The 16540-nt window shown below is 57.4% G+C and overlaps 1 protein-coding gene across 2 annotated transcripts; it reads left to right on the forward strand.

The window, feature by feature from the left end:
- Positions 1-915: 915 nt before the first annotated feature.
- Positions 916-14059, forward strand: MINAR1 (membrane integral NOTCH2 associated receptor 1). Of its 2 annotated transcripts, XM_081124456.1 has the most exons (4): positions 916-965; positions 3717-6052; positions 7851-8102; positions 10102-14059. In XM_081124456.1, exons 2-4 carry the CDS (start codon positions 3767-3769, stop codon positions 10297-10299), a joined length of 2736 nt encoding a protein of 911 aa, XP_080980582.1. In that variant the 5' UTR covers positions 916-965; positions 3717-3766; the 3' UTR covers positions 10300-14059. The 2 variants fall into 2 exon arrangements, with proteins under 2 accessions (XP_080980582.1, XP_080980583.1); XM_081124457.1 differs by lacking the exon at positions 7851-8102.
- Positions 14060-16540: the final 2481 nt, after the last annotated feature.

The following is a 16540-nucleotide window of genomic DNA, read 5'->3' on the forward strand; positions in this document are numbered from 1 at the left end:
GCGGGGTCCCGCGGGGGGGACAGGGCGCCGTTCCCTCGAGGAGACCCAGGGGGCCGCGTGCGAGCCGCTCCGGGCGGGGACAGGCCCGCGGAGGCTGTGGCGCCACCGGCGGCTGCGTCCCGGGCCCGCCGCAGCGCGCGGGGTGACGCGGGCCCGCAGCTCCCACCCGGGTGTCGGACCCACTTCTCGGGGCCCGCCCCGGCTCCGCTGGCCGGGTCTGTGGGTGTCTGGGGAAGGGGTGGTCGCGTGACCGCCGGGCTCTCCAGCCTGCGCACCATGTAAGCCGGGGCCAGGCGAGAGGGAAATTCGGTGGCCGCGCTGCCCGGCCGGGAGGGAGCCGAGGACACCGCGCGCCCCTGCGCGGCCACTGGGGGCCGCAGTCACCTTCAGCCTCGGCGCGGGAGGCGCGGACCCGCCGCCCGGCCGCTCCTCCAGCGCCGCAGCCTCGGCCGGGACCCGGCGCCGCCTCCCGGGCTCTGCCCCCGCGCTCTCCTCCCGCGGCCTCCGGGGGCCCCCGCCCGCCCCTGGTCCCAGGGCGCGCGCAGTGCCCGCCGTGCGCCCCGCCAGCCTGCGCGCCGGGCGGGGACGATGGGGAGGCCGCGCCCCGCTGTCCGCGGCGGGCCCCGGGGCGCCCTCTGCTCACCGCCCGCGAGCCCGTGACGCGGCGGCACGGCCGAGACAAAGCCCGAGGCGGGGCGCCCGGGGCTGCGGCCACCTCCCGGGTCGCCGGGCCCCGGCGCCATGCGAGCCGCTGCCGGCCGCCCGCAGCCGGGGGGGCGCCGCGCGGGCGACGGCGGAGCCGCGACTCGGGGGCAGAGCCGCAGCCCCGGCCCCGGGCAGCAGCCCCCGCGCGGAACCCGCGGGCCGGCGGGCCGGGCGCCGTAGGCTCCGGAGCCTCGGGCGGCGCGGCGCCGGGAGCAGCGGGAGGCCCGCGGGGGCGCGGACCCGCCCCGGGAGCCCCGCAGGTAACTCCGGGGAGGGGCGGGGGAGCGCCCGCGCGTGTGGGGCGCGTGGGGCCGGTGCCCGCGCGGGGCGGGAGTCTCCCATCTCCGGGCGTGCAGCCCGCGGCCGCCAGGCCTCCGGCGGAGAGGTGCGCGGGGCGGACAGACGGACAGACGGGGCTGGTGGAGGGAAACCAGGGGAAGGGCCGTGCCCCGCGGGCAAGTTCTCGCGGAAACGCCGCTGCAGACGGCGGTCTTTGCGGGGTCGGGACAGCGGCTGTGCGCGGACGGCCTCACGCACCGCGCAGTCGGGCGGAAAGCCGGCGTGCCCGGCGCGACCAGCGCCCCCGTGCTGACCAGGGTTCCCGCGCGCCCGAGGCGGGTCCTCGCCCGGGGGTGCGCGCTCAGCGGCGCCCTCCGCGAGCAGGGGCCCGGCCTGGCGGAGGTGCGCGCTCACCTGCGCGGCTCAGGCACCGCGGTCCCACCTGCCTGCCCGCACCGCCCCGCACCCTCCGGAGCCCTCACTCGCCCTCTCCGGGAGGCTGGGGCTCCTGGTGGCCTCTGGGGAGCTTGGCTGGGGCATTGCTCGGCCCAGCCTCCTGCTGGAAGCGTTAGCAGGTGTCACGCTGGGAGCCCACCTGGGGAAGGTGGTTGCGGGCTCAGGCACTCTCGGCGGGCTCAGTAGCACCGAGAAAGGCTGCAGACCCTGTCTCAGGACAGGCATTGTCACTGGGAGGCGGCAGGGGCCACGCTGCCACCCTCGGGGCCCTGACTGGGAGCTTCGCCGCTGGGCTCAGCTGTGGTTGTATGTGGGACATGGAGACCTGCCAGGAGGAGTCTGGGAGAGCCGATGTGGCCAGCTTTGCACCCCTTTCCCCAGCAAACAAGCTGCTGCCGAGACCCCCGCTCCCGGATGGAGAGGTGGGGAGATGCCCCTTTCCCCCCCACGTCTGTGACCGTCAGCATCAATGGAGCTGGCCCTGCAGGTAGAAGCCAGCAGACAGCTGTGGTCACAGGATGTCCTTTACCATGAGCTCCGGGCCACCGGCTCATGGAGAGCCTGGCAGCAGTGTCTGGGGCTCTGCTGACATTAGAGAAGGGGTCAGAGAGGGAAGGCTGCCTGGTGCTTGTGGGGATGGTGGCAGACACCCTTTAGTGGGCTTTCTTCCCGTGTGTCCGAGGCAGGTGGAGCAGGAGGAGGGGAGTCCAAAGAAAGGCAGATTTAGAGATTTCCATAGGTTCCTGGAGCCTGGAGGGAAAACCCTAAATGTCTGACAAATAAAGTCTGATTTTTGCTGTGCGTCAGAGACGTTTGTTTAGATCTGGACCTTGTGATCATAAATGTCAGTTTCCAGAGAACAAATATGTCCGTTTATTTGCATTTCTGATGAGTTTGGTGGGGGAGTGTTCGGTGCCACTTACTACTTGGAAGACAGACAAAGGTTTCTTTGTCGGTGGGAGTCCTGTTGGGATTTTACATAGATAATGCCTTTTTTTCCTGGCCAGTGATAGATGCAAAATTGATGTGACTTCCGGCTCCTAAAAGCCTTTGTACTCATTCACTCTTTGATCCTGCCTCTGAAACATCTGTATTTCCCCCGTGAGGCTGAGACGTCTGCCTGCCTCTATCCACAGCACACAGGACTGGTCTGGGGTGGGGAGGGTTCCCCTCAGGATTCCCCAAAATAAGCTCTTTCTTGAATCTTGACCAATGTGAAGCAGAAACCAGGGTTGTAGCTATGGGTCTGTTTCTGCTGGGCGGGGACGTGACCTCCAGGAGAAGGCAGGGGAAGGCCTGTCCTCTGCCCCAGCCATGTGGTGATGTGTTTTCTCAGACAGGCTAGGAGAAGGCTCTACATTCCTCTGGACTATGTTGCTAGAGCCCACTGACTCTCTCTTCCCTCCGACGTGGATCTTAGTGTTTGGAGCTTACCTGCAGGCTTGGTGCCAGTGAAAGAAGGCAGAGGGGCATGGGGTTCAGAGACAGGCCGAGGCAGCTGGCGGCCAGCCTCAGGCGTGCTTCTACCTCATTCCACGATCTTGGTTAAGCTGCTAGCATTTCTGCATGTACCCCTAATGGCTCCTCTGGACACTGTTTGCGAATCCCGGCAAGGCTTCTCTGTACAACAGGGCACATTGCCTCTCTGTGCCTGAAGGGAAATACAGGGCTGGGCAAAAGTGGGTTTGCAGTTGTGGGTACAACAGGGCCTATCCTGACTGAACCTTGGGAGGGTGCCGGCTTTGGTTCAGAGCTTATCGAGAGAGCAGGGCTGTGCAGGAAGGCCCCCGGTTGCCGAGACAGGGAGGCATGGGGATCAGGGCCCAGGGTGCCGTGTGGTTGCCATGAGGTCCAGGGCCTCAGCTCTTCCTGGGAGGTCAAAGGTCAGGAGGTGGCAGGCTGAGCCAGGCATGATTTTTAGGTGGAGAGAGGGCAAGTGAATGGAGCTCTTACCTCTCTTCAGTGGAACCTGAGCAATGCCTCCACATCAGGAAGCTATTTCTGGAGACGTCTGGATAAACAAAGTAATCCTTTTGGAGCTAAGTATTATACAGGAGATAATATACTAATAAATAACATTTCCTCATTATTGATCATTTCTTTAAGGTAGATTCCTGGGAAGGGAATTAGAAGGTCATGTGTTATAAATATTTTTTAAAGCTCTTAATACATTTTTAATCATTAGACAGTTTTTCCTGGCATTTCTTTATGTGGTTCACAGCAAGCCTGTGTCTAACCCTCTTCTCCTCCTCTCCTTTTCGATGCTGTTGCTGTAGAGTTGACTGGCAGTTTCTGTGTAACGGGTGAGCCTTGGAAATCCTAAACCATGGAGGCCGGTCAGGACACCGCCCTCGTCCTGGTGAAGATCCTGGAGGAGCTGGACAGCAAGCAGAACAGCGTCTCCTACCAGGACCTGTGCAGATCCCTGTGTGCCCGCTTTGACCTGCCGCAGCTCGCCAAACTGAGGAGCGTGCTCTTCTACACGGCCTGCCTCGATCCCAGTTTCCCAGCCACGCTATTCAAAGACAAGATGAAACGCTCCGTGAACAGCCAGCAGTCCAAGAAAATCATGGTGGCGGCAGATATCGTGACGATATTCAACCTGATCCAGATGAGTGGGGGCGTCGCCAGGGAGAAGCTGCCCGCAGGCCGGCAGAAGGCACACAAAAAGGAGGCGTCCTTCGAGTCCTGCAGGTCAGACACGGAGGTCTGCAGCGCGGCCGAGTGCGAGCCCCTGAACTGTGAGCTGGCCGGAAGGCCTTTTGGCCAGAACTACCCTGCCCGGCAGCCGTCCAAGTGCCGGAAGCTGGACTGCAGGGACTGCCCCCAGTTCATACCCGCCTCGGAGCCCAACTTCTTGCTGGGTGTCAGCAAGGAGGCAAAAGCCCGCGCCGCCTCCCTGGACAGGCTGCAGGCGCTGGGCCCGTACTCGGTCGCCAGCCCTCAGCCCTGCGAGATGCAGAGGACCTACTTCCCCATGACCATTGAGAACGAGTCTGTCTCAGACCAGGACTCGCTGACCATCCCCCAGGGCCTCAAGGAGACATTCGTGGCCAACGATGAGCACTTTGTGGTCCAGTCCTGCGTCCAGAAAAGGAACATCTTCAAAGAGGATTTTCACAATCTGGTGACCGTGTCCCCCAGTTTGGTTGCCCCTGCTAACAAGGCCGATGGAGAGCATGGGGAGCCCCAGAGTCGGAAGGAGCCCCACAAGACACCCTTCTTTAACCACAGCTTTGAGATGCCCTACAATAGCCAGTACCTGAACCCCGTGTATTCCCCTGTTCCTGACAAAAGGCGGGCAAAGCATGAAAGCCTGGATGACCTTCAGGCCTCCACGTACTTTGGGCCCACTCCCATGATGGGGACCCCGGAAGCCAGGCGCTGTCCCGGGAGGCCAGGCAAGCAGACCCCCTGGCCAGCCAAGAGCTGGAGCCTAAACACAGAAGAAGTCCCTGACTTCGAACGGTCCTTTTTCAGTAGAAACCCTTCCAAGGAGAAGCTGCACTACCCCAATCCCAGCAGCCAGACTCCCAGCTTCCCAGCCCGGGACCAGCGCCCGGCTTACCTCCCGCCAAAGGAGCAGCAGCCAATGCTCCCCGCTGGCTACGCGGCGAAACCCAATGGGCTCAAATCTAAGGAGATCTCGTCCCCCGTTGACCTGGAGAAGCAGGAACCGGTCAAGTTAAAAGACAAGAGCATCTGCTGCACCAGCGGGCAGCTCAGCTCGGACACCAGCAGCGTGGGCACCCAGACCGAGCAGCATGTGCTGGAGCCCAAGAAATGCAGAGACCCGTGTGCCTCGGTGCAGGCCAAGTACGGGGACAGGCACCCCACAAAGCAGTCGGACGACGACTCGGAGGTCGTGAGCGACGACATCAGCGACATTTTCCGGTTCCTCGACGACATGAGCGTCAGCGGCTCCACGGGCGTGATCCACTCATCCTGCTACAACAGCACAGGGTCCCTGTCTCAGCTCCACAGGTCGGACTGCGACAGTTCACCCGAGCGCAACATAACCAAAATCGCCGCCGGCGGCAAAGGCGGAAAGGGCAACCGGCCTGAAAACAGCCACCCCTCGGAAGAGGAGTTGAAAACCAGTGTCTGCAAGCTGGTGCTCAGGATCGGCGAAATTGAACGGAAGCTTGAATCGCTGTCTGGCGTCCGCGAGGAAATCTCCCAGGTCTTGGGCAAACTAAATAAACTGGACCAGAAAATGCAGCAGCCTGAGAAGGTGAGTGTGCAGACGGACCTGAATTCCTTGACCAGTGAGGCTCCATCTGATGACAGCGCCTCTCCTCGCACGTTCCCCGCACACAGCGGCTCCCACGGGCCCAAACTGGAGAACGGCGCGGACTGGTGCTGCTCCGAGGCCAGCGGGAGCCATGGCGAAAGCCTGCGAGTCAAGGCCTTAAAGAGCAGCCTCTTCACCAGGCCATCCTCCAGGTCGCTGACCGAAAACAGCGCCACGGAGTCCAAAATCGCCAGCGTCTCCAGCTCGCCCAGGGACTGGCGCACCGTCGCCTGTGCCGGCCGCGGGGGCCTTGGCGAGGAGGAGGTCCAGGACAGAGGCCCGGGGGAGAGCAGGGACTGGCATCGGAAATCTAAGGAGGTAATTTCAGTTTAAGCTCCCGTGACAGGGAGAGGCCGGGTGCGTTTCCCAGCCCCCGGCATTTCCGTACACGAGAAAGGGACCTTCCCTCCCCACCAGCTGTCCTCCCAGGTTCTGCTCCATGCTGACCTGGGGCCTGGGTTCCCCTCGAGGCCTCTCAATTCTTCAGCCTCTGAAACCTTTCTGAGGGATGACTGCCGGGCTCTGAACCTCCAGCCCTCCGTCTTCTTTGTTCAGATCTGTTAGATTTAAACTCTTATTTAAAAACCTATTACGTGTATACACTGACTCGCCAGGTTGGAACGCCAGCTCCTTGGCGTAGGAGCCATGAGGTGGGTGCGCACAGCAGTTAAGCTTCCCGGAGCCTTAGAAGTCAGGGCAGGTTCGAATCCTGGGTGTCCACCAAGTGGCTGTGACATGGGGTCAGTTCTCAACCTCTCTGACCTTGGCTTCGCATCCACAGTGGGGATAACAGTCACAGCCTCGGATGTTGTTGAGAAGATGGACAGAGGTAGTGCATGCTCGGCACTGAGCCCAGCCCTCGGGGGACAGTGACCCTGATGGTGGTGGCCTCATCCTCACTGTCGGCCCTGCCGCCCCCAGCTCTGTGGGGCTTGCAGGCCGTGGCAGCTCTGAGTGCTGGGTGGCGGTAATAAGCAAAATTAATAAGATCAGTGAAGCCTCTTAGAACACACTTGGTGCTGATGAGTTAGGAAATAAGAGGCACCCTCATCTTGTTTGGGTTTGGTGGAATTACCCTGCCCTCCCTGCAGGGTAATTCAGGGTGTCAGAGGTCTTGGAAGTGCTGAATGTCGTCTGTATTTGAGCGAGAGCCCATGGGCCCACCTGCCGGGGGGGGTCTGTGCTGGTCCTAGCCCAGGTGTCGAATGCTCACACTCACACTTTTGTGCTGGGGGAGCGATTTTGCTGGAGTGGGGGCTTAAAAGGTGGACGCGACAGTGCCCCGCCCTCCAGGAGCTCACAGGCCGGTGCAGAGAGATGGCAAACAGGTGGTTACAGTTCAGTGGCACAGTGTTGGCTGCGGGGTCTGTCCCCGCCCTGTGGAGCTGCATAGGTGGGCACTGAGCCAGTCTTGGTGGGTCAAGGAGTGCTTCCTGGAGGAAGGGGCATTATGGAGAGATCTGAGGCCTCAAGTTAGAAGTAGGACGCATCAGAAGGCCCCGGCTGTAACAGGCTTCACTGGGAACAGAGCCCTGGTACACCTTCAGGGACGCCCACAGTGTGGGTACCTTCCTACCTCCACCCTGTCGTCCACACGGTCATCCAGACCTCGAAGGCCGTGTGGACGTCTCTGAAAATCACTACAGCCCCCCCCCCCCCCCCCCCCCGGTGTGCTTTCTGGCTCGGTTCTTCCGTCGGGAGGAGCAGGGTGGTGCCAGCAAGCTCCTGGGGAAAGGCCCACGTCTCTTACTCCTCGGTACCAGAAGCGAACTGGTAAAAGGAAGGGGGGCAGTGATGGCCACACAGGAAGCCAGGCGATGAGACTTAAAGCCATCCCCGCCCCGGGGCAGCTTTGCTCCCTGGGGCAAGTCACGGCGCCTCTCTGGGCTCTCCTTCCTTACCTGTATTGCCTGGGGGGGGCAAGAGCAGTGGTGGTGGGAGGACTGGATAAAGCCACCCTTCCTGGCGCAGAACCCTTTGCTCCTAGTAGGGCTGTTCTAAGTGTGTCTTTGCGTAACTGCGTTTTGCACCTGGATGTACGTCCACGGGGCTGGGAGGCAAAGCTGGCGGCCGCCGGGCTGCCCGGGATCCCTGTCATTTCTGCGTCCCTCCGCAGGCCGACCGGCAGCGCGACCTCCCCCCCCAACACCGCCGGCCCAAGCAGCCCAGGGACGGCTTCCTGGTGGAGCAGGTCTTCAGCCCGCAGCCCCGCCCCGCCTCCCTCAAGGCCCTGAAGAGCAACCCCCTGTACACGGACATGCGGCTGACCGAGCTGGCCCAGGTGGAGCGGGGCCAGCCCCCCTGGGCCGCCGAGGGGTACACCCGGAGCGGGGGCGACAAGGGCAAGCTCGCGGCCCTGGACCTGCAGGTGAGCTCCTGGGGGCCCGGGGTGGGGCGGCCCCTCGGCACTGCGCTCCCTGGCCCCGAGTTGAACGAGGGGTTGCTGCTTTGTTACCCGTTTGCAAACTTGTAGCAGTGGGGAGGCCTCACCGACTGGCTCACCCCCACCCTCCGATTCGGTTGAGACTCCGTGCCAAGCACAGGTTCTCACATCTGCCCACAAGACCTGAGCCAAACTGTTCCATGAAACACGCGCTGTTTCTCCTTCTGCACGCAGCAGTGGGATAAGCACACTGTGGACTGTGCGTCCACACGGCGCGGCCCCGGGGAGAGCCGCCCTGAGCCCTGCGAGGCAGGCGTGCCTGGAGGGCCTGTTGTCGGTCCGCCCACAGGCAGGGCTGGGCTGTGGCCCCACTTTCACTCTGGTGGCAGCTCCTCCTGGCTCCATTCCCACCACGTCTGGCTACGTCTCCAGGTCACCGCAGGAGCTCAGGAAGCACCTGTCCCCGCCTGTGGGCTCGGCTTTGCGGGCAGTGAGGCCACAGTCCCGATGGGGCCGCGGAAGGGGTGTCATGGTGCGGAGAAAGCTCCAGGCCAACCTCGCCGTGGCACCTGGACACTCACTCCCCTGCCTCGCCCGCTAACTGTGCGTAATGAGACGTAACTGGCAGAGTCGATGTGGGGACTGAGTGTATCTAAACCGCCTGGCAGTGAGTGGGTGCCGAGAAGGCGCCGGGGGACCCGTGAGATGACGCCGAGCACACGCGGTGTGCAGGGGGCCGCTGACAGCAGCCTCGGGACCAGGCACGGTGGCCTGCGGGGCAGGAGTCGAACACAAGGCACTGAGTCCCCAGGTCGAACGCGTCGAGATCCACCCTGGACCACCCACGACGCGCCATCTGCCGCCTCACCACCCTCCCCTCCTCTGGGTGATGGCGCAGGGGAGATTCACGGCCCCAAAAGACTGCAATGTCAGCAGTTACAGGCGGGGGCAGCTCTGGCCAGGCCCCAAGCATGCGGTTTGGGGGCAGCCACTCCTCGCCCCTCTTACCTCCTGCATGACCTGTCCCCTGTGGGTCCTGCAGGTCACTTGTCCCTTCAGGCCGTTTCCTCGCCTGTCACCGTCCTTTTGGCAATGAATTGCTCCTCATGCATGTGGGTCCCTGTGCAGCTCTGCAACGGTGTCACGTAGTGTCTCATGGTGTCACACTGAGCTCTGCTCCTGGGCGTCAGGATGCCCCTCGCAGCAGGTGAGACAGAGAGGACTCTCAGGTGCAAACGGCTCGAGCAGTGGGACGCTCACGCACCTCACCAGTCTCAGGACGACCTGGAGAGAAAGGGTCAGGCTGAGGGGCTGAGTCACTGAGGGAGAATCATCTTTTTCACAGTTCTGGGGAAGGAGGCTGGGAGATGTGGCCGCTACAGACAAATGTGCACTTTTAACGTGCCAATGGTTATAAACATAAAGACAGAATTATAAAACATAAAAGCAGATCTTCGAATTAGAGAGCTTTAGGTGACATTAACTTAAACATGGGAAGGACAGTGTAGCCAGTTACACAGAAAATGTAGAAACAGCTCAGCAGACTAGAGAGGGTGTGTGCGGGCACTGTGTGGGCAGTCTTCATGGGGTCCCGGGGTGCCCGCCTGAGGGCACCGGGGAAGGTGCGGGCCCTGTTTCCCTCTCCCCTGCTCGGGAGACCTGATTGGAATTGAATACGCTCGCCCGGGTCACGTGAGACCTTGGTGTCATTAGAGCTTGTGGCTATTGAAAAACCTAATTAAAAATACTGTATTTCACAGGCTGACTCCCAGCCCATAACACGTGCGTAACTGCGGAAGGAAGTCGCACGTAGTAAGGGGGGGCAGGTATGCCTGTGGGGGGGCCGTCAGCGCTGGGCACACAGCACCGTTAGCTGCCTTCTGCAGACCACCCGTAGGTGCTTCAGGGGGCACGACTGTCAGGATGTCTTTTACCTGGTTCCAAGTATTCACCATCTTCCTAACGTCTCCCTCTTCACTTTCAGACACAGGAGTCTTTAAATCCAAACAACTTAGAGTACTGGATGGAAGACATTTACACTCCGGGCTACGACTCGCTGCTGAAACGCAAAGAAGCCGAGTTCCGAAGAGCCAAGGCCTGCAAGATGGCGGCTCTCATCGCGGCGGCCGCGTGCACCGTCATCCTGGTCATTGTGGTGCCCATCTGCACGATGAAGTCCTGAGCCGGGACGCAGCCACGGGCACAGCTGGGACCACCGTGTGCTCCTCTGCCGTCTAAAAGCTTGGGCGGCCGCGTCGCGGTGGTTTGTCGGCCCAGAGATGAAGTCATGGAGGCTTTTCTGCCAATGCTGACGATGGTCTTCGGGAGGCACGCAGTCTAGACAGAAACCTCCCTGCTGTGAGCTTCGACTTAATGGTCCTGGATGCATTTTCAGACCTGCAATAGTACTTCCTACCAAGGGACTGTCCCGAACCACCAGGGATTCAAACGGAATTACAAGCCAAAAACAGGGCACAGGAGTCAGACTCTGTCCATCCTGAGGAAGCGCCCTGGTGGGGAACCGTCACCAGAAGATATCAGACGCCTGCCCGGAGGGAAGCTGAGAGAGGCAGCCGGTGAGAAAAGGCGCGTATTGCAGGCAAAGTCACAGCGTTTCCACCCTGTTTTCTGCTGACTCGTCTCAAGGGCTGTGGACTCTCCCTCTCGCCCTTCTGGCGTCACTGCGACCTCCACTGCAGTCTCCACGGGGACCTGCTGGGCTCTTCTTTGTGGCCGTGGCCGGGAGGAGCTGAACTGCCCAATCGGGCGTGGCCTGGAGCGGGCTCTTCCCTGCCTGACGGAAGGAATTCAGGCCCGGAGGCCTTCCTGTCCCCACCCCCCAGCCCGGGAGGGCTGCTTGGGAACAGAGGGAGGTCAGCGAGTGCAAGCCGTGGCCACCTGAAGGGCCCCTGAACAGAGGGAGGTCAGCGAGTGCAAGCCGTGGCCACCTGAAGGGCCCCTGAACAGAGGGAGGTCAGCGTGTGCAAGCCGTGGCCACCTGAAGGGCCCCTGAACAGAGGGAGGTCAGCGAGTGCAAGCCGTGGCCACCTGAAGGGCCCCTGAACAGAGGGAGGTCAGCGAGTGCAAGCCGTGGCCACCTGAAGGGCCCCTGAACAGAGGGAGGTCAGCGTGTGCAAGCCGTGGCCACCTGAAAGGCCCCGTTCCTGCTTCGGTGTATGGCTCCACTCCCTGATTTTCGGTCTCCTGGTGGGGTCCGATGCTCTGCCTCTCGCTCACGAGTTGAAGAGTTTGGAACTTGTCCTTGTGCCTTGAAGAGTAGAGAGAATGGCTAGACTTTGACATTCTAACTGTAAACCACAGTCTCTATGTGACACCAAGTGTGGCCATTTCCAGTGGCTTTCACAGAGATTTCGAAAGCTTGTCTCTAATATGATAGAGGCACTGAGCTGTTCTCAGCTACCCCAGCACCTAGTCCAGAGTTCTCAATACTGGTCGGCTGTCCAAAAGACAATAGCTATTTAATCATTTATGTATCTATCTATATACGTCTATCTAAATACCTAATTTTGGTCTGTTGTCTTCTCTGTTAGATAACTTGAGAGAAAGCTTTCTACAGTGCACAGGGAGCCGCTGCGATTTCTTTGGAATTTGATCTCCATTTCCGCCTGTTGGATGGTGCTTTGACATAACTGGACAGAAAGAGTCCTTTTCAATATTTGACTCTAATGTCGTGCTATCGGGGAAAGGAAATGATTGACAGACACTACTAGCTCTCTAATTCTTCTGAGAACATGCTGGTAGTGAGAATAACCTGGATGATGTAATAAACTCCTGAAAGAGACATTGGGAAAGCATCTCAGATTTTTAAAGCAATAGGAGCCCCAGCATCCATCCCAGAAAACTTCCAAATAATGCTCAGCTGCTGCGTCTAACTCTGTCCTCCACCGTAAGGCGTAGTCAGAACATTTCAAGCTGTTAACCAAGAAGGGACAGATGCTTTCACCTGTAGGGAGCCTTTATTTATACAGGTCTTGGTGTTGTCCATTTTGGTCTCATGCTTATGTGCAGATTTTCAACTAGGTGACTGAAAGTGAAGCCTTAGTATATGGAAAACTGAGGATGTATCATTGAAAACAAAATATATATCTGTTACTGTCGTCAGAATTTTAGTCTTTTGGTGCTTGGGTTTGGGTGGGCATATGAAATAAGGCTGGTTCTTTTTTTCACCCTAAAGGGGAAAGTAGGTTAACAGCCTCGGGGACTGGGAGCTGCTGTCCTGACTGGACTCTTCGCCTGCCAGGGAGGATCATGGGGGATGGACCAAACCACTGTCGTGCTGCCCTGGGTGGCAATTCCTGATGGGCCTGTCTGGCCACGGGCCTAGCTACCGAGGGAGGGCGTGACCAGGAGCCCTGCCCCACGCATGGAAGAGAAGGGACCCTGTAGGATTTTCTTTTACACTTTTTGTATCTGGGGAGGTAATCGGAGAAACGTAGTGTTGCTCTAAGTCCAGTAGAGCTTTTAAATGAACTCAGTGTCATTGCCACATGACGGAAAGGTCCAGACTGGGTAACACCCCTGGAAACCAGATAGTGAGAGAGCAAAGGCCAGATGGTTTCCTCGAAGGGGTTTCCTCAGCCTGATGGCTCTGATTCTGGTGTCCAGTTATGGATGTCTGCCGTGGTAGGAAGCTCGTGGATGCTCAGGTTCTTGGGATCTGGAGAAGGTGAAGTTCACAGCTGGGTTCTATATGTCCAGTGACCCCCAAGCTCATTACAGCCTTTGTTCCCTGGGCCCCAGATTCACTCTAGCTCCTGCATCCCTCTATCTGCAGAACGGGTCCAGACAGTGCCCAGCTGGGAAGGAAACATCTCCCTTTCCCTCCCAATTCACCTTTCATGTCCAACTTTTGTGAACTCCCTGTGGTGAAATAGGGATGGGCCTGTCCTCTGCACGGGGGTCACCTTTCACCACACTCTCAGACATTTCCACGTAAAGCATAATTTCTTGTGCCTGAGCCTAAAATCACTACACTATCAAAATTCACCTCATTTCCCTTGTGTTTTAAAAAAAATTAACATTCAGATGTTGTTATTTAAGGGGTTACTTTGAAATCCGATACCCTCAGCCAATGAATATATTCAGAGTCAATGCACCCTCTTTTCTAGTCTGAATCTGCTTTGCACCCAGCCCTGCAGAAAAGCAAAAAAATTTCCCGGCTCACGGTTTTCAGGTATTTTACACCAGTAGCCCCTTCTTGAAACTGCAAATCATACACTGCTAGTGTTTCAGGGCATGGGGCTATGGAACGGGTCACCACAAAGCTAGTTTATTGGATGTGCTCAGCCTCACTGTTCTAAATGTGCCGTTAGTTCCGATTCCTGTATCAGAACCGAGGTAGTGCTGTTTTTTTTACAGTTTATTAACAAAACATCCACGGCACCTCATTTTATTTTTTAACCAAAAAAAAAGGCTCTGCCAACAGTGAATGATTCTGAGTGGTATCAAAATTGTAACTGTTGAAAATTTAATATGGTTCATATTATAACCAACCTGTGAGATTATTGTGGTCGATCATGTGACTACCAAATCAGTATATTCTGTGTATTGTACTACAGAGATTTGTATTTAAAGGCCAAGATGTTATTAATTGTTGCAGAAAAGGGTATAAGATATTTATGAAGTGACAATGAGAAAGGCAACAGACTTCCTTATCTATGCCTTATGATAAAGGGTGTGACAGGTAAGGCGACGTTTGTGCGCGGAACTTGGAAGGAGCGGGTGTCCAGGGTGGCAGGGACTTGTCTTTCCTATGTTTGTCCTGTCCAGCTCAGCACACTCTTGGTGCTTGATCCATGTTATATAATACCAGTAACTAAGCACATTTGTAGATCTTGTTTTCCAATGGCTTGTGTAAAATTTGGTCAATGGACATCAGCTGGTTTGAAGCTATCCTGTAAAATCTGTCTCCCAATATAATAAAAAATAAATGGAAAAATCACATCTTGTGGTGAGATTTTTTCCTATGCGTAAGTTCTCAGTGTCCAGTTTTATGCACCAATCCCAAGTGTCTGGCTTGATGGCTTCCCGCACTTCGAACACATCCACATAATCAGAACCCACATCAAAAACCAGGACCTTCAGGCATCCAGAAGCCTGCCTGTCCCTGAGCGGTATGTATGGGAGTTCCAGGTGCTCCACAGTTGGAACTGTCTGTTGTCGATTTCAGCCCTGCTGCTGAGTGTGTAACATGAAAGCAAAAGTGCAGCCAAAGGGGGAAACGAGAGCTCGATGTGACTGAGCATCGATGCCCCTGGGAATTCCCAGCGATCTGGAGACGGGCACTGGAAATCCCACCCACATAAGAGGCTTGAGCTAATTTTCTCCAAATCTCAGCCTTCTCGGCTAAGATCTAGGTGACATCTATGACAAGCGTGCATTTTTTAAATTAGAAACTAATTAGCAAATATTATGGTTGTTTTAAAAACTCCAACCGTATCTGTCAATGATGAGATAGATGAAATGTGGCTGATAAGTGGAGGGTTCCTGTTGGCTTCTGCAGGAAGTTACTCAAAGGGACAATTAGCCCAGCTGGTGTGGCTCAGAGGTCGAGCCACGCTGGCCAGGACCTAGCATCCAGCAGGTCATGGCTCAATTCCTGTTCGGGGCACGTGCCTGGGTTTGGGGCTCGATCCCCAGTAGGGGGCGTGCAGGAGGCAGCCAATTGATGATGTTTCTCTCTCATCATGTGTGTGTGTCTCTCTCCCTCTACCTTCTTCTCTCTCTAAAAATCAATAAAAACATATTTTAAAAAAATAAAAAATACAAGAGGAACTCTGACCAGAGACTGACATGTGGCAAAAGGTTTGGGCCCCCAGTGATCAAAGAACTGAGCTTAGAACTGCTAGGCGTTGCCATCTCTCACCTGCCTCATCAACAAGACATCAAACAAGATCGCAGCCTGGTGGCCCAAAGCAACAGGCCCCTCACTGGAGCCAGACGCTGCTCAAGATTTATCGGGAGGGTCTCAGCACTGTGCTTCTTTGATTTGCTTATAAAACAGGCAGTAAACACCAAGCGTTAGCAACTTAGCTGCCAGACGCTGTGAATGCCTGCCCCGTCTCCTCTGCAAGCAGACACTGAGAAACCTCGAAAGGCAGGCGGTTTTAATTTCCTCTCCCTGTTCTTCCGAGAGCTGGTTTCCCAGGCAGCAAGGTGCTGGGCAAGCGCGGGGAAGCCCATCCATCAATTCTGTGGCTGCCACAGCGTGGCGACTTTGAATCTCGCAATAAAACAAGATTAATGGGCCTGACTCCAGTGGGTCTGACATTTCGGCAATGAGGGTGTATTTGCCAGGTTCCTACACCCCTCTGCTTCCCGTCTCCCGGCCTTTCTGTAGTCATGAGCCAGATCCCTTCTGTGCCTGAATCCAAGGACCATGTACAAGGAACATGTACTGTGGGCTCTGAAAAGACAGATCACTCGGATTTCTTCTCACTCTCAAAGACTAATGGGGATGGGGGGGGGGATTGGGCTCTCATAGCCAGGGTGATAGGGCCCATACTGATTATCTAATCCTTCCAGGGAGCAGCTCATCCGTCACAAGCACCTACGTGGCATCAGCAAGCAGGGCATGGCCCTGGGAGGGGAGGGGGGGCATGCGGAGAGTTAGCAGGGGTCTGCTCTGAAGGAGACCGAGGCTGTCGGCATGGTCAGAGCTCAGGCGTGTGGGTCTAAACAAGTTCAGGGAAGAGAAATGAGTCAGAGTGGCGTGTGGGACTTGAGCTCGACCTTGGAAGATGGGGGACATCTGTCCAGGGAGAAAACAACATGGGAGATGCTCCACAGTGGAAGGCCAGGGACGAGCCTGGAAAACCTCTCTGTCCCTGCCTGTGACCCCATGAGCACCCCCCCAAGCCGTCCTCTCCCGGCTCGCTCTCCGAAGGGAAGCAGCTGCCCTCTCTCTGGGTCTCTTCCTTCCCACCCCTTAGCTATGTTCACGTTATATCTGCTACACTGCTTTGTAACTATTGTTTTATCACATTAGGTTGGTAGTAAATCATGACTGGCACTGCCCTACAATGCTCATTTCTATATGTCTGTCTCCAAGACAGACACCGAGCTGTGTACAAGCAATGGCACAGCACCCCGGGCACAGCAGGCTCTGAAAATGGTTCTTGGACTTCACTGAATTCATTAAGATTAACCTGTAGATGAGGCTGCAGGGGTCTGGACAAGTGCTGAGAGGGGGAGCGGAGGGGATGAGCTATGAACATCTCACCTTCACCTAGCACCTGCCAGGCACCAACCACTCGGTTCAACTTCAGGACAGACCTATGAGGAGGGTGTGGAGGTGAAGGTGAGTCACTCGTCTGACCACTCACTGCCAGGGCTGGGGCTGCGGAGGCAGGCGGCTGGCCACCCGGCGTGCTTTCCACCACGATGCCAGGACATCGTCAGGG

This window comes from Miniopterus schreibersii, assembly GCF_964146895.1.
Source record: "Miniopterus schreibersii genome assembly, chromosome: 22".
Classification (NCBI taxonomy): domain Eukaryota; kingdom Metazoa; phylum Chordata; class Mammalia; order Chiroptera; family Miniopteridae; genus Miniopterus; species Miniopterus schreibersii.